The sequence below is a fragment of the Morone saxatilis genome, unplaced genomic scaffold (genome assembly GCF_004916995.1).
Source record: "Morone saxatilis isolate NCDOM2014 unplaced genomic scaffold, NCSU_SB_2.0 Contig24, whole genome shotgun sequence".
NCBI lineage: Eukaryota > Metazoa > Chordata > Actinopteri > Moronidae > Morone > Morone saxatilis.
Window position 1 is genome coordinate 19,518,977 of NW_023339807.1, and position 25,118 is coordinate 19,544,094.

At 41.1% G+C, this 25,118-nt stretch overlaps 2 protein-coding genes across 5 annotated transcripts in view; both read right to left on the reverse strand.

Moving 5' to 3' along the window:
• Window positions 1–11,447, reverse strand: part of thrap3a (thyroid hormone receptor associated protein 3a) — a 43,106-nt gene extending 31,659 nt beyond the window's left edge. Inside the window, exon 1 of the mRNA XM_035671888.1 lies at window positions 11,296–11,447. The gene's annotated coding sequence lies outside the window, so the exon portion shown is untranslated. The remainder of the gene's footprint in view (window positions 1–11,295) is intronic.
• A 707-nt stretch (window positions 11,448–12,154) lies between these two features.
• Window positions 12,155–25,118, reverse strand: part of map7d1a (MAP7 domain containing 1a) — a gene marked incomplete in the record, with an annotated part of 39,273 nt that continues 26,309 nt past the window's right edge. For 3 of the 4 annotated variants that reach the window (XM_035672055.1, XM_035672054.1, XM_035672052.1), the window contains 12 exon segments: window positions 12,155–13,117; window positions 15,021–15,259; window positions 15,620–15,701; window positions 16,904–16,964; window positions 17,050–17,100; window positions 19,165–19,269; window positions 20,251–20,431; window positions 21,156–21,438; window positions 22,284–22,522; window positions 23,346–23,476; window positions 23,849–23,994; window positions 24,104–24,226. In XM_035672055.1, coding sequence (XP_035527948.1) covers window positions 13,107–13,117; window positions 15,021–15,259; window positions 15,620–15,701; window positions 16,904–16,964; window positions 17,050–17,100; window positions 19,165–19,269; window positions 20,251–20,431; window positions 21,156–21,438; window positions 22,284–22,522; window positions 23,346–23,476; window positions 23,849–23,994; window positions 24,104–24,226 — 1,652 coding nt within the window. 4 annotated transcript variants of the gene reach the window in all.

Sequence of the window (25,118 nt, forward strand, 5' to 3'; positions counted from 1 at the left end):
GTTTCTGAGTTCTTGTCCCCTGTGTTGAATGTCATTGTCATTGTTGATGATATCACTGAGAGCTGCTTCCTGTCTTTCATTCCGTGCTGCTTGCCACAGTGTTATTTTATTTTATTCTCCACAACCATTTGGCATCCAATTCAACTTCAGAACTGACACACCATTTGTCTTGTTACAAAACAGCAAAACATCTATACATAGTAAAATAAAAAATAAAAAAGAGAAGAAGACATATAGATGTTCTTTAATAAGCATGTTGGAGCATCTGATTTAATTCTGCTGCTGAAAGCAGTTATGATATTACACTATTATTGTTTGAGCCTTTGTAACATATTATTGTGATTATCTAAAAATGAGTTTTACGCAACCTTGCATGTCTCAAAAAATACTACAATATGTTGGAGAATAGTAAACACACACAAACAACAAAATTAAGAAAATATCATAAATGCATTTAAATCTTTAAAAATACAAAGTGCTCATTAAGCACTCAGCCTTTACTGCTACTATTTTGCCAAGACTGTTAAGACAGGTTTGGCTCATCATGCTGTTTTGATCAAGTGCTGTTCGGCACTCCTCCTTCACGTCTCTGAATGTAGCAAACACTTTTGGCCTTGTGGATTGTGAACACTTCAGAGGGAACTATACAATACATCTCTTGTTATGCTGATGACATATTGTTGTATTTATGTAATTGTGGTAAGCCCAATCCTTGTCACTGACCTTTTCAAAGTGTTTGGTATCTTTTTTGGCTTCAAAGTTACCCAACCAAAGAATAGTTCTTGCAGTGTGGGCAGCCTGAAGTATATTCTTGTAGGGTCGTATGACACCAACAAATAAAAACAATGCTTCATGTGACACCTGTTGAATTAAGTTCAACTGCTGAAATGGTGCTAAAATAGAATACTTGGCTCCTTGCCATGGGTTTTGTCAATAACTTTATTTAGGTTGTAGCCATTCACTTAACATAGTAAGTCATAATGTGCCTTCTCAAGTATCCGCTGTACACACTGTGTATCGGACTGACTGCACAGTATGCACTGTTTATAGGCATAATTACATGTTGTATGTGTTGTATGTGGTTTATCCATTCAACAACTTATCTACGTTTGCTATGTATTGCTAGGATTTGTTGGCCATATATTTGTTTTCAACATAATAAACAAATAATTTACACTTCATTCTGGCTTTTCAAACACATCATAATTAGCTTGAACACCTTAAAGGCAGTCCAGCTTGTGACTAAGATCACTGAGTATGTGAAGCTTGTGATGAGCCAGCGCACCTGTTTTCTCTCATGGGGTCAGTTTAATCAGAAAAATGTGCTTGTTAGGCTTCCCCTGTGGTTGTTTTTTTGTTTCTGAACTGTAAATATGAGTTTTAATTTTTACTGACAGTCCTCCAGTTGGAAAGAAATTAAAAAAAACAGGAGTGACCGAAGAAAGGTTGAGTAAAGAGGGTCAAAGTGGAACCATACTATGAATTTATTCTTTCGCTCTTACTCTGTTGAGGGAAACATTTCCAGTCCTCTCCACTTCCGAAAAGAAACAACTGCACCAGGAAAAAATTAGGCTTCATCAGCTTCAACCAAAACATATTTTTGTTCCTTGTCTCACACCTTGCATGTAATAGATATACAACGAAACTTGATTGTATTCAACTACAAGACACATAAGGCTCAGCTGCTGTTTTGGAAAGAGGAAAAATGCTTTCTTTTCTGTTTTCAGTTAATTTTTTCTGACATTTCTCTGATGGCAAAAAAAAGAGTGATCTCATTTTATACCCATTGAAATTGGTGCCAGGGAAAAACGGTTTGGTTTGAATAGAACCACTGTTCTCCTCTGTTCTGTCTTGCTAGACGTCTCTGCAGGGCTCAGGGGTGCTGGATCCAGAGCTACTTTTGTGGCTTTTGGTTCTGCTCCAAGGTTCAGTTAAGCGGTATTTCCCCCTTTTCCCCTTCTCTGTCTGATCTGTGCTGCAGACACATGAACAGTCTGTATGTACGCTCACTTTCACACATAATGCAAAGAGCAGCCATGTTGTCACACATGTTCCATCACTCTGTTGACACACACAACATCTTCGAAACACATTTTCTTTTACACAACAGGGGCATTCACAGTTTCCTCACTGCTTCAGCTGAGAGGAGTGGCTGTTGGGGGGCAGAGGGAGTGAGAGCAAGCTGTCTGTCAGCATTACATCCAAGGCTGTAGGGCTCAGAAAGCTTTTGGCTTTCAGGAATAGCAACGGCAACATACTGCACCTTTGTAAACTCGCAAGGCACTCTGAAATTGTTCCTCTCATAAACAACTTCAAGCTTTAAATTATGAAATCATATCAGGTTCATTGGAAGGGCAAAAACTTTACCTCCTCTTAAATTGTCTCACCTCTGTACCTATTAAATAACTTGATGACGCGAGATGGTTTGTTACAAAGAACCAAATGGAAGGATCGTTGTTGGAAAGAGCAGGCACTTGGCAAATGATTGGATGAACCATCTGCCTATCACCAACGGGCGAACATCATCCAGTCAATCAATGAATCATATAATGTAGTCAAACTCGTATCAAAGTCAGCTGGCAGAAGAGTGAAAAACATCTTTTCCATTGAGAAGAGCTTTTAGTGCCGTTCTTAACGAACAGTGTCTTCTTGCTGTGTCACACTTAGCGCCCACCTCTGTAGCTGCCAGTACTTCCTCAAAGGACGCTGATTGCTTCGGTACTGCTGTTATTTGGCCACAAATTCACAAATGCACAGATGAAATCAAGCAAGAATCCCTCTTGCTTGATTAGGAAAGAGGGATTCTTGCTTGATTTTGTGATCTTGTGAGTCCAGCTTCCTTGCACGATTATCTATTAAATACCTTCTTGGACCTCCAAGCAATGCATAAGCACTCTCAACTGTTGCTCAACGTTTCATAGGTACCATTAGCAAAGCATTTGTGCAATAGTTCTGTAGCAAAAGTCATAAAATCTTTTACATTCATTATATTATGTAACAGTGTATGTGGAGTCACATTTGGCCAAGAGCAGCCAAAACATGCAATGACCATCTGTCCTGTGGAACTTACTATTAATCTATCACTAAAAGATGCAGATCAACATGATTCTGGTATTCCTCCAGTTCTGAAACTTGTATGTATTTCCCTCGGTCCCAATGAAACCCAAGTTGTTGCACAAGTTGGACATCTTCTCTGTGTCCATACAAGCATTATGCATGACCAGTCTTTGGGAAATGTCTTTTTATGATCATTGTGTGCAGCAATACTTGGCTTTGCAGGGAAATTACTATAATAAAGAAGTACCCTGGCACCGGACCTCCAGATCTCAATTCCCATCAAACTGTTCTCATCAGGTTTTTTCATCCTCCCACTGCTCCCACAGCCTACTGAGATTGTCTGTTTTACAGAACGTTGATTTAGTGCCTTTTTCACACCAGATGAAGAACACATGTAGAGGACTTTTAGTTCCTGTGTTCCTCTTTCCATGGCTTTTTAATGGAAAAGGAAAAACAGAGGACAATTCTTTTTTGTGCAATAATTTCGTCATCTATTTTGAAAAGGGAATAAATAAACATCACCAAAGTTATTTGGACTGCTTCCTAAGAAACACAACTGGGTGCCATATAAAATGCCTGCATCATTTTAAAATCTTTCTGACTTTGATGTGTGATGCCAGGTGAGTGCGCCAGTAATGGATGACTTGGCTCAAAATAAATAATATTCTTCATATCTGCACATTTCTATCTCTCAACCCCAAACTAAAAAAAAGCTCTAAGCTGGCATAACTTATCAGCTTCTTGTTGTACTGTAAGTAATTTGGTGTGGTTTTTTGAAGGAGAATCCTGATCCACATGGGAACCCTGTGCTCCTCCTCTCAATCCACTGAAATGTGCCTTATCAACACAAAAAATTGCTAACCCTAACCCTTTGCTCACCAAACTGAACTCTTTAGTTCTGCTTAATAAACCCAAACCCAATTCTTAATGCAACATGTATGTATGTGTATGTGTGTGTGTGTGTGTGTGTGTGTGTGTGTGTGGGGCAACGTCTACAAGCACCCGTTTCCTGGCTCACTGCAGCCTATCTTGGCTGCACCAATTGTTTTTGGATCTAAGTTATGCAAGTTCATGAATTAAATCAAGTCCAAAGCAATTTTAAAGTAACCAGGACCAGCTTACTCTGCTCCATGCCAGCCCCAGGCTTTATTGATGCCAACCATCGTCAACTATTTCCTTGTTTGGCAATATCAGTGGGAGGACAAAAACTTCTACAGGACTCTTTTAAACCAAGTAGTCTGGAGCCTCTTGAAGTGATTAGGTAATATGCAACCTGACACTACTTTACTACGCAAAATGGAGCCTGATGGATTAAATGTGGTGCTGCAGGAGATGTAGAGTTCTTGTAGACTTTAGTTCAGCTGCCACACTGATAAACACCAAAATAAGAATCTGAGAACACAGGATGAAGAGGCAGGAGGCGGTTAGAGCCAGTTAGCAAAAAGATGACTTCAGGTCAGAACCCTATAAAACGTATTGTCTCTATGATGTTTCTATGAAAATACAGGCCTCTACTAGCTTACTTTCAAATATAAAGTGATGGTGGACACATTTTGTTTCCTTCATGATGGTAGAAACTGACCCTGGGCCCCTAAGAACGATGAGTCTGGTGGGAGTTTGGCAGACATCTGCTGTTTATTTTTAATTAGTGCTGGTCTGAGGATGGAGGAGAAAGGTTACAACAGGTTTCACTGAGAAGGAGCTTTGTCTGAACTCTAACTGGCTATTTGAGGCATTTTTTTAGGCATGCTAACGGTATTGCTTTAGGGATCACTGTCAGTCTGTGAATTGATTGGTCGGTACAACACTTAAACCCCTAAACTCCCTGCGTCTGCAGCACGTCTGCATCACGGAACATTTAGCCTTTTATTTTCAGTGCCCATGTTATCAGGTTATAGCAACACTGCAGCCGCAGAGCTTTACTATAAAGTCGAAGTCTGGCCTATTTTTTCCGCGAGCCGTGTGTGTTTCCAGTAAAAATAGTAGACAGTGTAAAGGATCAGAAGCTCTGAATCCATCCATTTATTCTTTTATTTTATTTTATTTATCAACACGTATCATTGAGCAAACTGAACGTGGAAATATTGGGCTGGCAGCGGCAGATCCAAAGCAGAAACGCTCTTTGTGTGGACACCATAGGCATGCAAGCCGCAGTAGGTGAGCGAGGCAGCCATCACGCACTGAAATTTTGTGCAGACATTCACGGTTCCCAGACCACGAATCATACCGACTTTGGTGAGATCCTGACATTTCTGTAGCGCTACCAGGAGGTTCACATTTGTATTTTAATACTTTAGCTTTTGACCAAATACTTGCAAAACCATTGACATTCTGATCAGCAAATGTTATCATGCTGACACATTAAACTAACATGGTGAGCTTGGTAAACATTATACCAGCTTAATGTCATCATGTTAGCATAGCACTGCTATAGCACCATGCCTAAATACAGTCTCACATAGCCACTAGCATGGCTGAAGACCTTTATTCTTGTTTTAAAATTCTACGGTCTAAGTGACTTGTCTAAGTGCATGCAGCTGGGATAAAAATACATGGTAGACAACATTACAGCCTATATGTTTCAGGCATATCACTCTGATCAGCACTATGTGTTTATGGTAACCTTATATATTGTTTCCATCTGTCCTTTATGTTCACAATATGTTTAGGCTGGCTATAGTTTTAGTATTTCTGTTGTTTCTCAGTTCAAAGTTGTTCTTAGTCCAGGCTTCAAACGGCGTATCTTATCTGGATTTCCTCCTTTTTTCCCATTCCTGAACCCAAAGACGTGCTGTGAGGGGACTTGTGGCGTGAGGGTGCACAGGGCATAGGGAATGCATATTGCATCTGTTTTAAATTAAATTTCAACTCTAATCCGATTTGAAATTATTATCGGTTTACATCTAAGATACATAAACATGACCCTGTTTAACAAACCATTTCACTATTTCCTGTTCTTCTAAAAGAAGACTTTGACTGTTAAAAGACAATGTGGGTCAGTGGCAGACACCTCCAGAAACCATTAGTCATCTTCAGTTATCAGCACAGAGACAAATTTGCAGAAAAAGGCCCAGCCACGTTACACCAAGCAGCATCAAAACCCCAGACCCAGACAGCTGACATTGCTGGCGAGAAACTGAAAGAAAGCAATGCGCACAATGATGCACAAAAGGGGACTTTCCACTTGTCAGAGTGAGAACCAGCTGGGCCTGACGTCCCCACTGGGAAATTGGAGAGACAATGTCCAATAAATCAGGACAATGATTGGTTTCTTCACAGATTGGTGGAATAAAAAGACTGAGTGTCATATCAGTCTCAGAATCTTGCTAGCAAGATAACACATATGATGGTGTGCATATTATCTGGATCAAACTTGTCATCTTGATATGTTACCATTTACTGGCCGCAGTTGGTTTATACACACAGGTACAAATGCTCATTTTTTATATTCGTCTCACAGCAGCACAGCTGGTAACTGTTTCCTGTGTTTTGCAGAAAGCTTAGTTTGAAGAATGATGATAATGAGAGAATGAGAATCAATAACCTCCTTCAGGGACCTTCATGGATCTTCTCCCCCTCATCTGAGAGGTGTTAACCTTCAGAGAAAAATAATTAATATTAATTAAAATTGAACTTATTTAACTTATTTAAAGAATTGTTTAGTACGGTACTGTATGTACTTAGATTTTTGTTTCATGCACTTGTTCGTGTGCGCGTATGTGGAAAGCTATTTTTTTTCTTTACAATTACAAGAATCTTACATTCTAAATTATCAGTACCCGTTACTGAAGACACAACTGTGCAAGCACACTTTTAATCACACTTTTGATCACATTCAGTGTTTCTACAGGAAGCCATCACTATTTTTGTAACCATGTGAGAACAAACTTTGACAACATACTAAGTAACTAACAGTCACACATTGTTAATATAGTGAGACTGAGCAATATTCACACCCTGTTAACAGGACATCACAGAGAATTGCATGTAGAAGTGCATGGAATTAATTTGGTTTAATTGTCTCATTAAGTAGTGTGTTCTTTGTGTATTTATTTGCATATGTATATATGTACAGTGTGGCTTGTGTTGTGTGTTTGTATGCATTAAGAATACAATTTGGAAAATAATATTTAAAAATTGGTATTTTCTTTGTTGGAAAAAAGTAAAATCCAGGTGTTAGTTTTTGTTTCTCTCCATATCAGCAACTTTTCACCTGGTGTTTTATGGCAGTTTATGTAAATTTCTTCTAATTTTCAGTCTCTTTTTTTACCCTTTCATTACTTTCACACCATCTATATGGAGCTGGTCTTTCTTGTTGTGTGGTGTGAAACAGAAATGTGTCACTGTTTTTTTTAAAACTTTCCTTCCACTACCTGAATGCTTTCAGTCTGACAGCGTTGACAACTCAGGGCCACTGTCGCTGGGCGGATGGTAGTTTCAGCCCCCCTTTTCGCTACTCTCTGCTCTCCAGGGTCCCAGACGGCTGCTCTCATGTGTCATGCACGTACACGTAAATCCCGCATACAAACAGAATTGTGGGAATGCAAACACAAATCCACACACATTCTCTCTCTGTATGTTTTTCTCTCACACACACAAGCACACAGATAGACATCTGCATACAACCTATTAACCCCCCCTGACAATAAATTCATGCAATCTTAAAATAGCAAACCCTCCCTGCGTTTTTTTCTACATGAAGATAAAGAACAGCAAGATTTAAATTTAGCAACATTAACTAAATTGACTAAAATTTGCTATGGCTTGTGTCATTGTTTTCTAACAATATTTTATGTTCTTGTTATGAGGGTTATAATATTTGTAGAGCAGAAAATGTGAGAAAACAGTCTAAATTCAAAGCTATTTTAAATTTGAGAAAATTCCCCAAATCATTAAATCAGACAGACAGAAATTCCCAATGGGAAAAAACAAGTCAGTCCGGCTTGATTTGATTATTCCTGTGGTTGTGATGTTCTACAGTGTCACAGCAACCAAGACACAACATATTAGTGGATGAAGATATACTTTAGAGAGACACTAGACGCTACAGGTGGTGCCAGTTCAACAGTGAGAGAAATCATCTATAGGGGTTCTACTTTACTGAGCCAATACTAACACAGACAGACACCAAGGAGGATCCCCTTTCTACTTTACACAGATTTGGCTTCTGTTTCTCCTCACAAGCCCCGTTTTAGAGTTTTCCTTCCAAATGGAACAAAAAGAGAAGTGAGCGATCCAAAGGCCCTTACTGTAGCTGGCAGCGAGTGTGCAACAGGGATTAATTCTCAGTTATCCCATGAACTGAAAATAACCAAGCCTGCAAGCTGGCAAAATTGAAGCCGCTTGTCCTGTGTGCTGATTGGCGGTGATGCTGTAAAACTGTCAGCTCCGAGATGAAGAGACAACAGAGCTTTGAAATTAAAGCTGTGTCGCTGTCTAAATGTGAAACCTCTGGGGTGTAGTTTGTTATCCCGCTTTTTAGCCACTAGTAGCGGCGTGGCTCTAGGGACGGCGATGCCGGTCAGTTGGTCCACCGGTTTGTTCCAGACCAAAATATCCCCATGACTAGTGTTTGGAGCCCTGACGATTTGTACAGACATTCATGGTCCCCAGATGATGCGGCCTTCTGACGTTGGTGATCCCGACCATTCCTCTTAGGGCTCCATTATGTGCCACTAGACATTTTTGGTTTCATCGGAATGACTTTGGTGATCCCCCGATTTTTTTTTTTGTCTCTAGTGCCACCAGCAGATCAAGGTTTTTACTTAATAAGTTAAATATGCCAACTTGTTCCCCTCATGATGAATTGTGATAACTTTGAGAATTCCTCTAGCGCCATCTTCACATCAACATTTCAATTTGTGTCAGTGTTTTGATTTATGATTTAACAATTGCAAAACGAATGACATACCCTTTAGCCACTGTTGAATTTTTTTTATAGTGCTGATTAGCAAATGTTAACATGCTAACACGCTAAGCTAAGATGGTAAACATTACACCTGATCATTGCAAGCCAAGCTTAAGTTACCATTTTGCTCAAAGCCCTGCTGTGCTTACATTCAGCCTCGCAGTGCCGCTGGCATTGCTGTAGACTCTTAGTTTTTTCTTTCTGTGTGTTAATGTGTGTATCACATTTTGACACCTGATCTGTATGTGTCTTACTTTCTTTTGTCATTCTTTCCATATCCATTACACAGTTTGATAACAGGAGGTGGGCAATTAGCCGAGAGCAGTACATCAATCTTTTTATTTGATGTGATCGTAAAGTATTGGTACTAGTCCAGATCCAACATTTGTTAGCAACACAGTAATTCAGGCCTTCATGTTGCTATCGCCGTACACAAAGGAATCTCAATACCAATCAACTGCCAAACAGATGCACCCGCAAAGTAAATGCCTTCTAGTCCAATAAATCTGTTCCCACTTTCTCTGAGCATGCTTTAATTCACATTTACCCAAAGGAATCATTGCATGTCCTCAGCTCACAATAATGTGAATGCAGAGTGTACCACTAAGGTCAGACTCTTTAAATACTTGAAGTTTGTTGGAACATCACTCAGAAAGGACCTCATCAAAGAGCGTCCATATCCGACCAGTTTGTGATAATGATCCAGCAGCTGCCTATTTAGACTCAGCTGCCGCTTGTCCCCGGCGACCACCCCTGATGGGATATGAGGCCTTGGGTTCTCTGTGCAACCTCTCAGGGCAGCCCCGTGGTATCTGGGCCCTGTAGGGGTCTGATGGGGGGTCACTCTTAAATCTTGCCATCTCCCGTCTGAATAGCTGAGAGGTTGCCCTGCTCTGACGGGATCAAGAAACAGGCTAGCTGTGAGTGCCGGCCATTCTGTGGCCTTTCATTAATGTACTGCCATCTGAGAGCAGCTGTGTGACGAGAGCCTGTTGCTGAGCAGATAAAGACAGTTCAACGTGAGAGTGGGAGGGGGTGTGAGAATAAACACTGAACAAAGGTTGGGCTTTTGGCTTTGATGGTTGGGATGTATGAATAACTGTAGCAGTGGTGGTCTTATCTGAAGTGGGACTCTGTGTGTGACACACTGCTGACCCCCCTATCTTGTTTAAAATGGAGGCTGAGCAGGCACACTTGCCATTCTGAAACATTTACAAGATTCCTCACTGTCCTCAAGTGCAGAGATTTACGTCTCAAACAACAGTCCGTGTCCAAAAGTAGCCTGGCTGCATACTCTGCACAGAGCAGCTTTAACACAAAGGTCTGACAACATGCCAGTTAACTCCTCACACATGACAGGATGTGGCTCTTTTTTTAATATGACCCATAACAAGAAGTTATTCATCTTTGCCCAGTGAGGAGAACAAAAATATAGTCATGGATAGTGACACCTTCAGTGCACTGATCAGCACACTTGAAGGCTGAAGAGATAATGTACCCATCAATCAAAGTGATACTGCCATCCCAGCTAGCCAGGTTATTCAAAGACTATCCAAATCACCCTCACTATCCATAACAAGGAGAAGTGGCTTTTGGATCACCCTTCTCATCCTAGAGTTCTACTCTATTTTTTTCAGTCTTCATTTTGTGTGAATTTATTCAGAGACTTGGCACTACTCAGCCTGTAACTGTGCACTGCCTTGCTGACACCTCCCTAAAAATAGTGCCCACTAATCCTCAAGTCCCCACTGAGAAGTACTACACATTACCAGGGACTGACTAGATCGACTGCGCCCAAAGCTACATGGAGATTGTAAACTTTGAATAAATCTCTAAAGCTTTATGATATGGACATTTAAATTTTCATGTGAGTAATTTCAATGTTGACACACTGCTATATCAAACTTAAGAGAAGGAATGAATCCAGATCAGTGTTATATGCTCTTGATCACCCCCATGCTGCAGTTCGGCACCCTCTGGTGGGGTTGATGAATACAGCTTTTAACAGCAGACCCGTGGACAACTGCATTAGCAACATGTTGAACCAGTGAGATCATGTTGTCCAAACGTACACTTAAGAGTTCGGCAGGAGTTTACATCTTTCTCAAGGAAGCATGGGAAGCCAACTGGCTGTATATGAGGTGATGTCTTTGTAATTGTTCTGGAAAACCATTCATAGCAGTGACACAGTCAGAAGACTAAGTTTGCCAGCATTTGGCTGACTGAGGAGTAATTGGTGAGAATAATAGAATTGTATGAATAAAACTGCTCAGAATGAAAACTGGCACTTTCCTCATGTTTGTAGCTTGAAAAATACAGTTCTCACTTACTTTTAAATCTCGGTCACAAGCATGCTGGGTCTCCTTAATGATGAATCTTCTATTTCCTTCTTTGGGTTTCTGTTTCATTTCGGTGAAAGCATTAATCCACAAGATGTTTTTTTTTTGTTTTTTTTTAAATAGAATTTGGATGCATTGCTCAGAGCTTTCCACTGCATGGTGATCAAATCTTTTGTATGTACGCCCACTGGGAGGTAAGAGGGATATCTGTGCATCACAGGTTCAAGTTAACAAACTGTAGTCAATCGCTGCACTGGGCTCCACCACAGTTACATTTCACAAGTGACTACAAGTCATTTAAATCACGTAAGTTCTACATGATGATCTCTGTGGCCTGTCTTAACGTTTGATAGAGTGGGACATAAATCGTGTTTGTAATGTACTTCAGCTGCCTAGAAGGCTGAAAACAGAGTGCCAGGCTTCCCACTGGCCACCTGAATATAGCGAGAGGGGGGCAGCAGATAGAGTGGCATGTACCCCCTGTAGGGATTTTGTAAAGGAGACCCAAACTGAAATGGACAGCTGAGCCAACTCACATGCCTTGTACATCAACTGTAAGGCCCTCTGGTACCGTCTCTGAATCTGTCTTCCTGTGGTTAGTGTGCGCTCTGTCTTTCGCGACTTTCAGTGGGAATTGGTATTTCCCCTCCAAAGTCAAAATACTATTCAGCCTCAGGAGTAAACAAGCGAAAATCAAGCCCAAATGATGATCAGTTTCTGTGCCTGTTGTAGATCAACGAACGTGAGAATCTTTTAGAACATCGAAATCAGAACATCAATTTTCTCTTTACATAAATAATCCCAGAATCAAATCTCAAGTCATTCACAACAAATAGACGAAGAGACCACAGACTGGACAGCATGTCTTTAATAAGACTTAAGATACTCCCACTGACCTTGTAACGCACATCAAAATAATAATAGCATTTACACGCACCAGCATTTCAAATACAGATGAGTTCATGGCATCTCAATGCAAATGAGAGAAAACTGAGTCATGCTCACACGTGAAATAAAAACAGCTTTAACTGTTAAATAGTAGAGGAAATCCCTATTTTGTAGGGATCTGACCTTAGATGACTTCTATTTTCTTAATTGTCAAGGTTGCACACTCATTATTACATCCAGTTCTGCATACAATCATAGCTGAGACAGACAGTATGTTTACACACAGTAAGAAGCTGTTGCATGTGAGCTTACATTTCAAATCTCTTTCCAGATTTCTCAGTTTAACTTTACAAAAACTGTTACAGGTAGCTTTATACAGACCAGGATGTATAATACCTGGGTTTCGCTTAGAAGGTCTACTCAGAGCAGAGTAGCATAAAATGACTCCCTTTCATACAACGTTAATCTACAGGCCCATCCCTCCTTTGTCCTTCACACAAAGTTAATTTACATTATTCACAAAAATGTACCCAGTCTTGAATATTTCTCTTTCAGTTAAATAACTAAAGAACAAAGAAAACAAACACTTCAGCTTACTGTAATAATTACTCAGCCGTACTGTAATGTACAAAGGATGATACTGTTGAGTATTAAGGTGCATGGAATCGGTGCCACAAAGATCTTTACAAATGTTAACACTGATGCATCCGTGTCGCACACAGTAACACCTTCCATCCCGTTTTGTCTTTCGCTTTTGTCCTGATGCTTGGTCGTCATCTTCTGTGGCTCACTTCATCTTCAGAGAGAAGCATGTTTGCTATTAGGGGCTTAGAAAAAGGTTGTTGATGGCACAGGTCACCGGGCTGGGAAAGGTCTGTGGGCTAAGGCGACGAGCACTTCAACACTGGAACATGTCACAGGACCTCTGTGAGGGAAGCAGGGAGCAAAAGGGTTAAGGGTCAGCAGCCATTGAGGATTAATCAACACATGCGACAAAACAGGGTCACCCTCTTTAATGTGTAATAATAACATGGTCTGTAAACCTCTGACCTGGTGACAATACCAAAGATGTTGAACTTGTTGCAGAACCCATGAACCCATAAAACTTTACTGTCTTACTTGTGTACACGGGGGGGTGTAACGGAAAGACCTCGACTCAAGTAGAAGACATTTTATAGTAAAATACAGCCAACAAGTTGGTAATTGATGTTACACTGAACAACTTGACTGACAACGCCACATGAGAGTCGGAGGAGAGCCAGGCTCTTAACGATTTGGAAAGTTCAAATAAACCCTGGAAGTATGCCTCAAAATAAACTGACCTCCTATGATATTACATTGTAACATTCAATCAGTCTCGCATATCAATATTCCCAATTGTAGCTCTCATCATAAAAGGTCCTGCCAAGTCGAACACATCTCAAGTATCCAGATTTACAAGAGTAAAAATGAGGAAAGAGTGTTTACTTTTTACATGACTACTGAGTTAAAGGCAAGAGGAGTGTGAAGATAAAAGAAGTATTCATTAAAATGTGATTTTGGGGAAATACGACAGAGCGCTAGCAAAGGTAGTCGTCCTCTGTATGCTTTACGTAGTATTTCTGACCTCTGGCTTGTCTTCAGGCTATCGGGTTAAGGGTGGAAGGTGAAAGTAGGGTGCTGCTGACGTTGATGTGGGGAGAGGACGGGGTGCTTAATTGCCTTCAGTGTCCTGTTTCTAACCTCTGGCAGGAAAGTACTTGAGGATAGGGTCTCCTCATCGCCTTGGCCATTCTAGGAATTCCTCACTGGGTGCAGGCCCAAATCCGTGGGGCTGCTGAATAAAAGCTGTCATCGGTATAAAGATACCCCACTTCTTTTCACCCTACCCTATCTCTGCCATATCCCATCTCCACCCCTTTATGAGTGTAAGTGTGGAGTCTCCATGCCACACCATCCTCTCCTCTGGGGGTACTCACTCCCACCAGGGTAATGACCTGCACGCTGGATGAAGTAGAGGTTCAGGTTTGTGGTCGGTGCCAAGGACAACAGCACTAACTATGGTACTTTGTACTGCAGTCTTTATTGGGTAATGTGAACTTGGCCAAGTGTAAAACCAGATCAGTTTAAATAAGCACACAAGCTCGTTGCAAATGAACTACGGCTCTGTCTGCTGCTACTTTTTATTAGGAACAGACGAGAAAACCAAAGCAATTGGAACATTGGCCGTCCTGGCTTAACCAGATCATGGTCAAATGGTTGTTTGGCTACCAATATTTAGGATTCTGTCTGTAATTGGGTGTTATCTTTGAGTTTAATCTTTTCTTTTATCTTTGTTTTTGTGAACTTCCCCCTCAGGGGATTAATAAAGCGCTGTCTTCCGTTTTCTCAAACCTTAGGCTAAACCCAAGATTTGGCCCTTTCTAAACTATACCAAACTATAAAAAGGATTTCTTTGAGACTTCTAAAAGCCCTTCATTCACAGCTCAGTTAGAAACTAATGTTCCTCAAGTACAGTGAAAATGCTGTTGCAAGACTTAACTAATAAGAAACAAGGGAATATTATACCTATAACAGGTAAAGGATAGTTCTGCATTTTATTTTCAAGTACGTTAATCAGTTAATTTGGGTAGTAAGATAAGAAGATTGATACCAAAAGACTGGTTTCTGTCTGCTTCCAGTCTTTATGCTAAGCTAGTTTAATCACCTGATGGCTATAGCTTCATATTTATTGTAACATTCTTAATTCTTATCCTTCCTTTCTACTCCTTTATATTTTTGTTGTTAATTGTTGTTCTTACTTTAGGTCTGAGGCTTTGTGTGCTGTAAAGCAGTTTGTAACTCTGTACCTGCAACATGCTGAGGCTTCATGGGGCCTGCCTTTTTCATGAATGAATCCTCACTCTCAAATGTGAGGATCGGCTCGGTGGCCATGCTGGTCTCAGTCTTATCTCGTGCTCCATTGGTGGTGTTGCCGTGATTCGTGAGATGGATGATATCACCGAAGTGGGTAGTGTCTCCTTTAGTGGATAGACCATTTTCATGTCTTGGAGGCTGGACCCCATTGACCACTTGGACTGAGGGGCTGCTAGAGAGGGGAGACACAGAATATGGATATAATTATGACAGGTCAGAGTGACTCATACAATAAATGAGTCATTCCACCACTGCCAATTACAGGAGTCTTTTAAAATCTACTCCAAGAGACGTGTTCAAATACAAAGAGTAAACATTTCAAGAAACCCAATCATTCTCCCAGTATCTCAGTTGTTTACTGTGGGCCTGAATTGTGTGGCTCCTTGTGTTTTCCGTTGAGGTTTACAACAACAACATTCAACTGCTGGCTTATTTTTCTGGCACACGAGTTTTACACTGTTCATGGTGGTCTTGCATCAATATAAGCACAAAGGAACTTTCAAATACATTTTTTTTTTAAAAGTAGTTTTACCTTTCTTTGACATTGGTCTGTCCATTTTCTGTAATGTTATTGGGCAGGTTGGCCTCAGGCTTTGGCTGATATTCAACAGATGCTAGAGGAAACAAAGTATAACAGCCATTTATCCAGTCAGTATAAACCATGGACACCAACATGATCACACACATTCAACATCCGACCATACCCTCCGTGATCAACCACAGGGTGACAAACACCATTAATGATCAAATAATAATTAATTAATAATATAATTTAATAGGCATGGGGACGGAAAGGGATGCTAAATTTTCCAAGGGCATCTTGCCTAGTCCAGATCCCCCTAACTCAGTTCTGCTGAGGACATTGCTGTGGTTGAGACAGATCTCCACACCCCTGACTAGAATGGAGGCACGCCTGCCAGGCCTCCGACCACATCAGTGGCTGGCTAATGTCTTCCTGCATTGGGGAACTTGCCACAAACAGCATATCTCCAAGACCACATTGATCTCCTTCATCTACTGTACATGACGTGGAAGCTTAGACAAAGAGGGTGTTCAAGTTATATGCTTCTTAAAATAGTTGTGTTACAACAGAATTTTTCCATAATTAGAAGTTGTGGGAAGAGTGGATAAGAGTAAGGCCTTTGCTACATAACAAATTATTACTTGTGTCAAAAGTAAATGTCTGATAACTATTGCAGGCTGAGCCCACTTTTCCTCTCTAACTCCCTCAGTCCCACAGCTTGGACAACAAGCAAGCACACATGGGTCCTGTTGTACAGAGAAGAAGAACTCAAACTGCAGCTGTACAGGATATGAGACAGAGATATAATCTAATAACCCTTTTACACAAAATGCTCTGATGTGAAGCTGACTCTCATAGAAAATGAGGACAAACTACAACAAACTACACCTGTGTTTTGTTTTTTCTACCATATGTAAGAGGTGTAAGAAGAAGAGGAGAGATAGTGCAGTGTGTCATCAAATATCAGCCTAAAGGTGGTATTAAAAGTAAAATGAGTTCATCTACAATAAAATGAGTCAGACACTGACTAAAATGTACTATGCAGCTCATGTGGATTTGCTAATAGAAGACGTAAGAATCCACTTTTAAGTGGATTCCTGAAGCCAGCTGGGCACAAAGCATCCACTTTGTTTTAAGTGGATAACACAGATAAACCATTAATGGTAGGTTAGGTAAGACAGTCAACATCAACGATTCCTACAGATTAAAGGCTTGTGGTGTTTAATGATTTCCATTCATCACTTGACAGTGCTTTGTAAGAGGCAGCCTAGTTCAGACTGATATTCAGCTTACCTTTACTGCTCTCTGCCTCCTTGTCATTGACGTGTGCAAGAGGGGAGGACTTTGTCTCTTTCTGTGAAGAACGGAGATGTTTTCAGTCATTTTTAATTGTAAAGTTAAAGGTTTTGCATGTTGGTTTGGTTAAAACTGAACAGTACCTTGTCGCCTCCATCTGTTTTGCGTGTCCTCTTCATGATCTCCTCCAGACGCTGAGAAAAGAAAGAAAGGAATAAGACCAAGGAGAATGCCACATGTTTGTATACTTTCTATGCCAACACAGTGAAGTATTGGAACAGATGTGTTTATGTAGTTAAGAAATAAAGGTTTCATTTTTCATAACAGCAATCAAATGTGGAAGTCATTAATATGACATCTGCAAGAAAATAGCATTATTAAATTTTAGTTTAAAATGGGTTAGGTTTAGTGGGCTAGACTGAGCCCACACACCTTGTTAGACTTAGGTTTTACATTTTGCTGTTCTTTGCTTCTCTTCACCAGTGAAAAAGGATTTCCTTTCTCTTGTATCTAAGGCTGTTATACTTGAGGTGAATGCAGAGTCAAACTGAGGCCCTTATGTCTCCAGGTGGAGTGCTGTGTCAATAGTGATGAAGCAGCACTTGTGTATTCAGCTGGAACACCAGCGTAGGATGGTAGAACAGTGAACAGCTGGATAGAGGAAACACAATAAGCGTGGACTGTACAGCACTAAAATGCAAACCATTTTGTGAAGCTAATTTGTATGCATAGAAGGCAGAAGTTAGATACAAGATGCAACCTTCATTTGAGGACACAGCTAGATGGAGACAGCAGGACCATAACTACAGCTGCCACTCATAAAAGTGAAGCCCTTTTAAGATCCAAAATTATTCATGGACAGCTCACACACTCATGGCTTTGGCATCTAGTCTGGCTGTAAAACCTCTGCCTCTAGATTAAAGATTCCTGTGTGCCTTATATGTTGCTTTGTTGCTCTTCATTATACTTTCAACCGCCTTTGCTTGCTGATCACAAATTCCACTTTGTTGAGGGATAACAACAGTGGGCCAGTCAGTTTTGGTAGAAGTCAGTCACGAACTGTGTGTTGTGCAGTGTAACTAAAAAGCAAGACTTTGGGGCAGAGGACATGGTGTTCTTGCGGGCTAATTTGAGGAAGGAGCCAGGCCTGGGTTGGCTGAGCCAGGCCTGGCACGCCTAGATAAGAGCCTTTGACACATGGAGAGAAGATGAGGAGAGGGAAAGAAAGGCTTAGCTAGCATACACATGCATGAGCTTACTGTAGATGTGGGTGGTGTACTTGTGTAGATGGCCATTGTCACAGAACACACACGCATACATGTATAAAGATCAGCACAAATCCACACACAGATGACTGGCACAGAAAGGTCTCCATTATTAGTGTTTATATATAGCTTCATGCTCACACACAGTCTAAGCCCTATTAAATCATGGCATGCAGACAGCCAATCCAGGATAAGCCAAAAACATCATTCATCTTGGTTTCAGACTCAACTTTCAAGCCTGCTTTTGTCATGTCAAAAGGAAAACCACAGAGCGAACATACCCCAGAATATAATACCTCCAGTGAGGGAGGAGAGCTTATTGTAACCTGACTACAGAATTAAATTTGTGTTACTCTAAGATGTTTGCAGTTGAGGGGAGAGCCAGGACTTTTACTCCTTTCAATCAATCAATTTAGGGCTTTTTAAAAGAGCCAGTGTGTAAGATTTAGTGGCATTTAGTGGAGAAGTTTCAGATTGCAACTAGCTGAACACCTCTGGCGTCTGTATTGGACGACCTGGGAATGAGAACAGGCTCTGAATTGTGTAGGAGAAACTACAATGTCTGCAAAAGGCCCTATCTACAGTCAGTGTCTGGTTGGTCCATTCAGGGCTACTGTAGAAAAATAGTGGTTCAACATGGCGGCCTGCACGGAATGCGATCTGCGGAAAAGACGGCTTACTCTAAGGTAGTAAAAACACGATTTCTATGTTCAGGTGATTATACACTAATGAAAACATACCAATCAATATTATATTGTGGCATATCTGCCATTATATCCTCCTAAATGTTACACACTGGACCTTTTTAAGGCTGTTGTCTTTCCAAAAACATCTATGTGAAGATTTTCAACTTTCTTTATAGTCTATCAAGTAAGAACTGTAAATGAAATTTCTACTTTAATTATTTAAAAAAATGTGCATTTCCATTGTGAAATTGTGACATTAAAACCTGTCTGAAAGAACAATGATGCAAGGACAGATGTGTTGCCCTACCCTTTTCCTCTCCAGCCTCTCCTGCTCCTCCTTCTGGAAGTGTTTCTCCCTCTCCAGACGCTGCTTCTCCGCCTCCTCCCGGGCTTTAGCTTCAGCCTCTTCTTTCTGAAACACACACAGGCGAGAATCCAACCACAATTTTAATGCCGGCAGAAGGGGAAAAAAACTCAGCCAAAATAACATGCCTTTTACGTAACAAGGGTGTGGTTGCTCACTGCAATTATTGTTTACAGCCACAAAAGGGATATTTTCCTGTACCTTTGGGCCAAAAAGATCTATTTTCAACATTTACAGCCTCGTGAGGATCACTCAAAGTGAAATACAATACTTTGCCTTTGCATAATTATACTGGATCGTGTTTAACCACGTATGCCACTTCTGTGAAAGACCACAAGGGGGTGGCAAAGCGTACGTGCTGGATAACAGACCATTCACAGAGATAGGACAGTGCCAGTGCTGATCATGTTACAGGTCTACAGGATAAACAAATACTCTATTAAACTGCCACATTTCCTGTTTCATTGGATCTGTGATTCTACTAATCATTCTACTAAGCATCATTCTCCTCTGCCTCCCCCCGGCAACATCGACAAATACAGGAAGAGTCAATATTGCTCGTAATGGATGTTTGACCAACTGAAAAGTAAAAAGGGCCTATTCACTGTAGCTACCGGCCCACCAGTTCGGATTAATATTTGCTTAAGGACAACAACATCCCACTAACGTAGAAAATACTGGACTTTGCCTTTTGGGTGTTATCAAAAACGGTCCGTGTGAGGTGAGCAGCTTAGCTGAAACAATAAACAAGTGACACTGAAAAACAGAAGATAGGGCAGAGTGATAAGTTTGTGGTGTGATGGGCAAAGTGCCGGGGAATGATGTGAGGACGCAGTGAGTGTGTCTGACCTTTACTCGAAAGGCAGTTATAACTGTCACCTGGTGTTTGATGTTCTTCACTGCCATGGTTCCTTTCCTCCTTATCTGACTAACCAGACCTGTCCACTGCACCACATTAACGCCCAACCTCACTAACAACTTCCATTTTAGGTGCTTTCTCTGCATGCTGGGTGATAACAGTGAGTATACCTGTTTTTGCAGGCGGAGGTTCTCCTCCTGCTCGGCTTTGGCTCTCTCCTGAGCCTCCTTCTCCTCCTGCAGGCGCTGGGCTTCGTCCCTCCTCTGCTGTTCCTCAGCCATGGCACGAGCCTCCTCCTCCCTGCATCGCCTCTCCTCCGCCTCCCTTGCTATTCGCTCCTCTCTCAGGATCCTAAAATTAGAGTTTGGGCATAAGGCTTTTTAGGATAAGCGTTTTCTACAAAATCCTATGCCAAGAACTGAATGTGGTAAACAATTTAAAATATAAATGATTCTATTGATAGGACATTTCCTCTTTAGTTTACGCTATCTCTGTTGAGTTTACATTGAAGCATAAGCAACAAGGAACCAAACTATTTAAGGAAATGGAAACAATAACAAGTACGATTGCCAACAAGCGATCACAAGCGACTTGATGTGGTTAGAATCAGCCAACAAGACTATCAAATGTGTAATGCTTGCACACACGGGCAGTGTTGAATGAGGTCTCGCTCATTCATAATGTATGGAGCCTTCCTGTTTAGTTTTACTCTTGTCTTTTTCATTTATTTCATTGGAAATAGCTAAATGTCCTTTTGTAACATAAAGCTACAGCAGCATATTCTGCACTAACCTATACTTCTTTATATCTGATGGTGACAATGCAAATTTTAATAATGGTTCTTGTCGCCTATATGACCTTCTGTACAATTATTGAGATGACTGATGGAGAAAGAAAGTAATAGTATAGTTATTAGTTAAAAGACCAAACCCCTAAGTGGGAACTCCGCTTGGGAATTACTGTCATTCAGCATCTCTCACACAGGGAAAAAACATGACAGATCTTTGACTATGCAAGTCCAACACTGTGCTGACCCTCTGTGGTTGTGTTTTGAGGCATAGTAGAACCCACTGACCTCTCCTTTTCCTCCTGTTCGCGGCGCTCCTGCTCATCCCTCTCCCTCTGCTCTCGGGCCTGTCGCCGTTTCTCTGCCAGGATGCGAGCCGCCTCCTCTGGGTTGTTGGTGCCTGCCATTGGCTTGGCTGATGGAGAAGGTGCAGGTGATGCTGCAGGGACAGACGGAGCAGAGTGGACTGGCTCAGGTGAGGGGGAGGCTGCAGTGGTTGTGACTAGCGTGCTCGGTGCATTGGTTGAGGAAGTGGCTGAGGATACTGCGATGGCAGGTACCACAGGGGAACCTAAAATAGTGATAACACGTGTCACAGAAGAGACAATAGTGCACAGATCTTGGGCTGTGTAACTTAAAAACATTTTAATGCAATTATTTATGCTTCCCTGCAAGTAATGACTTGTTAAAGTGGTGCCTATTGAACATTATTAACAACATGTTCAACCACAGCCTTTTCTCTTCACATGCACTGTGAAACATTTTGTCCCGAGTAACTGGATATTGTAAACAGCCATAGCTTCAGCCTAAGAACTTGTTAATTACATAATTAAGGCTGATTAGTACAGCCTCTTAGTGCTCCGTCTAAGCAGACACAGACCATGGAGCTATGTGTGGCTCACTAAATACATTCCCTTTGTTTTCATGGCTAATTAAATCTGATGGTAATCTCTGCCTATTGCTTCTTGAAAGAAATACAGACTTTCCAGAGGCTCATTTGTTTTTTTCCATTAAATCCATTCCAGGCGAGTCACAGGAAGAGACAGAGCCAGACAGTGAAGAACTCTTGAATCTCAAAAACATTATTGAAAAAAAGACAGTATGACTCAGCCGTGGGGGGAAGCTACCCAAAATCCAGATGTGCTATATCATAGCACTGTACAAATAAGATTACTGGGATGAGAAATTGCATCAAAATGCTGAATGCTTTTCCCAAGGTTAAGCAGGAACTTCACCCATACTCTTATTTTTACTATTTTTATACCTGGAACAGTTCCTGGGTGTAGGGAGTTTTCTGCGATGGAAACTCCCTATTAAACTATGAACAGACAGTCTAGACTAATGCTTGTTGAGCTTTTCAATCCAGTACAGTCCAGTCAGAAATAATCACTATTAAAAACTGTTTTTTGTACTCACTCTTTCTCTCCTCAGGGGTAGCGGGCCTGCGAGGCTCTTTCACTCTTTCGAGTGTGACAGGGGAGGAGGTGCGATGGTCTATCCTGGCAGGGGTCCTGGCTCTTTTGGGCCGACCTTTAGGAGTCGACGGGCTTCCACGTGCGGATGGAGGCTTGGGGGAGGCAGCAGGGCTGGGAGAGGCTGTCCTGCCCTTAGGCGTGGCTGGGGATGACGGCCGTTGTCTTGATAAAGGACTGGGACTGAAACAAAGGAAATACAGGTGTAAAATATGAGACTAATGTGAAATTATGTATATTTACACCAAGTTGGACATATTATTCTTTCAGACCTGGGCTAAAATGTGTAAAATGGCACATGTCCTAAAGAAACCTTACTTTAGCAAACAGGTTTACGGCAGACAAAGCACTCAAACATTGCATCACCCTTAAAGTGCATTATCAGTCAGCATCCCAGCTATACACAGGCAATACAACACTTGAAGGGAAACATCCATTATGCTGACGCAGAAGTTTTCTTTTCCTCTAGGCCTCTGGCGCTGACAGCTCTGCCAAGCTCTGTTGCCTTTTTGTTGAGTCAAAATAACTTTTTCTCTCCTATTCTATCCCCTCTGTCATGGATGTCATTTATTTCAGTGGCCTGGGGATAAGAGAGGAAGTGACCACTTATACTGGGACATTTCTCTCAGTGCCTTCACTCAAACAGAGCCTGACATATGCAGTCATTATAATGCAGACGTTTACATGGTCGCTCTGGCTAACCCAGGCGCTGACCAGAAACAAGCTGTGGTTCAAGGGGATGTAAGGTTAACCTTGTTTCCAATTCTGTTTTAATGTCAATTAGTTAACAGATTAATCAACTAAGTCGTTCAGCTCTACTGTGATTAAATCTAGTGCTTGTATGACATGATAGGGTGAGTGACTAACAGCAGTAGCTGTAATGGCTCATAGGCTTGGTTAAATGTGTAAACATGACAACAGTAAGGAAAAAGGTAAACAAAATTAACCTACAGATCTGAAACCGAACTGTACTGGAAGTAAAAATAAATATGCATGTATGTTTTACCTTGGATCAGCTCTGTGTCTCATGCTTGGTAGAGACTGTCTCTTCTTAAGCACCTTCTCTTTAGTGATGGCACTTTTCTCCTTCTCATTCTCCCGTTCTTTGTCTCTCTTTTCTTTCTTGTTTTTATCCATCTGTATGACATGAAGATGAAAAAACTTCAATTCAACAAAAAATACATTTTTCATGTGCATTTCAAAAATAACTAATAAAAACTGAAAATAAGAAAAGTGCACTGCAGGTCGTCATACATAGAGCAAAACATGGGCTCTTTTCCTGCACTCTATTTGTGAAAGTTTCTCAATAACAATACAACAGTCAGGTGAATGTAAACCCACTCGTAAACACAATCAGCTGTTAAGAATTTCAGGGCTGTTTAGTTGTTCTCTTTTTGTGGAAAACAGCTTACTTATTACATACGTTTCTTGATGTCTAGCCTTGTTGTAACTGTCTGACGACGGTCAGAGAAGACCACCAAAGGGCAAAGGCTAATTGGGCTGACTTACAGGTGTGGAGCTCCGTCTGTGTTGGCGTTGGGTGATGTCTGGTGTGCTGGATGTCACTCTCCAGCGATCGGAGCAGCGGTGGTGGGGCTGGTGGGCGCACAAGGTAAGGGGACTAGCAGAAGCCGAACGGGGACAGAGAGGAGATTCTGAGGAGTAAAGAGACATACAATTAAAGCTAACCAACATCCATACAGAAGCCTTATTTAATGGCTTTACTGTGAGACAGAAACTGTCTCTTTTTTTTTTTAAACTTACGGCCATCTTTGCCATTGTTGAGGACACTGGCAGCACTGCGGCTCCTAGCGAGGAAAGACAGCGTTGGCGTCATCAGCCGGTCAACTATACTGCTCTCCCATGGACTCAGTGCAAGGTTACGTGCTGCAGGTGGGAATAACACATTGAAATTAATAAGAAAACATACATGTATTAAAAAGATATGTCTTAAATTGATGTCCTCAGTTGAACCAGAACTTTGCTGTGAACACCCATGATCAAACCTGAAATATTAACAGGAACTTTAAGGCCCATTTAAAATCACTGCAGAATTCTCTTCTTTATTACACACATACTAAAATAAAGTCTAAGATTTATGACCAAAAGAAAATAAAACAAGACATTTATTCAGGTTATGGCTTACACATAGCAATGTGTCTTTACAAGCTATAGAGACCCGATCAAACACAAAAGCCCAATAACACACCTCAGTGCCACCCAAACAGAGATTATAAGAGAAAGAAAATGAGCTCAGTAAATGTGTCTAATAACCTTAGGCTATAGTGGTACCACCCAAGAGGGAGAGAGAGTTATTTGAAATGCTTGTCTAGACAGTCAGTTATTTATAACCACAGCCTTGAGCATACAAGCAGTGAAGAAGAATAGTGGAGAGTCATCGATATTTATTTGGGGAAGACGCCTTCTTCTTTGGCTTTAAGGTGCAGGAGGAGGTGAATGTTCACAGACAGGGTGTGTAATTGTGTTGGGGAGGAGAGGACAGCAACAAGAAGAATAGATAGTTACCCATCTATTTTTTCCAGCAGCACAGAGGAACAGAACTGCTACAGGGAGTTTTCAGAATACATTATCTCCTGAAAAATGCTGACTCACTCACAAACTTTACTTTTTTTTTTTTTTCAAACTCAGACATTTCTCCCTCATTGCAGAGGTACACTGCGACCTGGTTAGCTTTCTAGGTGCACTCACCCAAAGCACGAAGAAAGATTGATTCAAAGAACCCACCTCCATGCCAATCAATAAAGCATTCAAGACCATA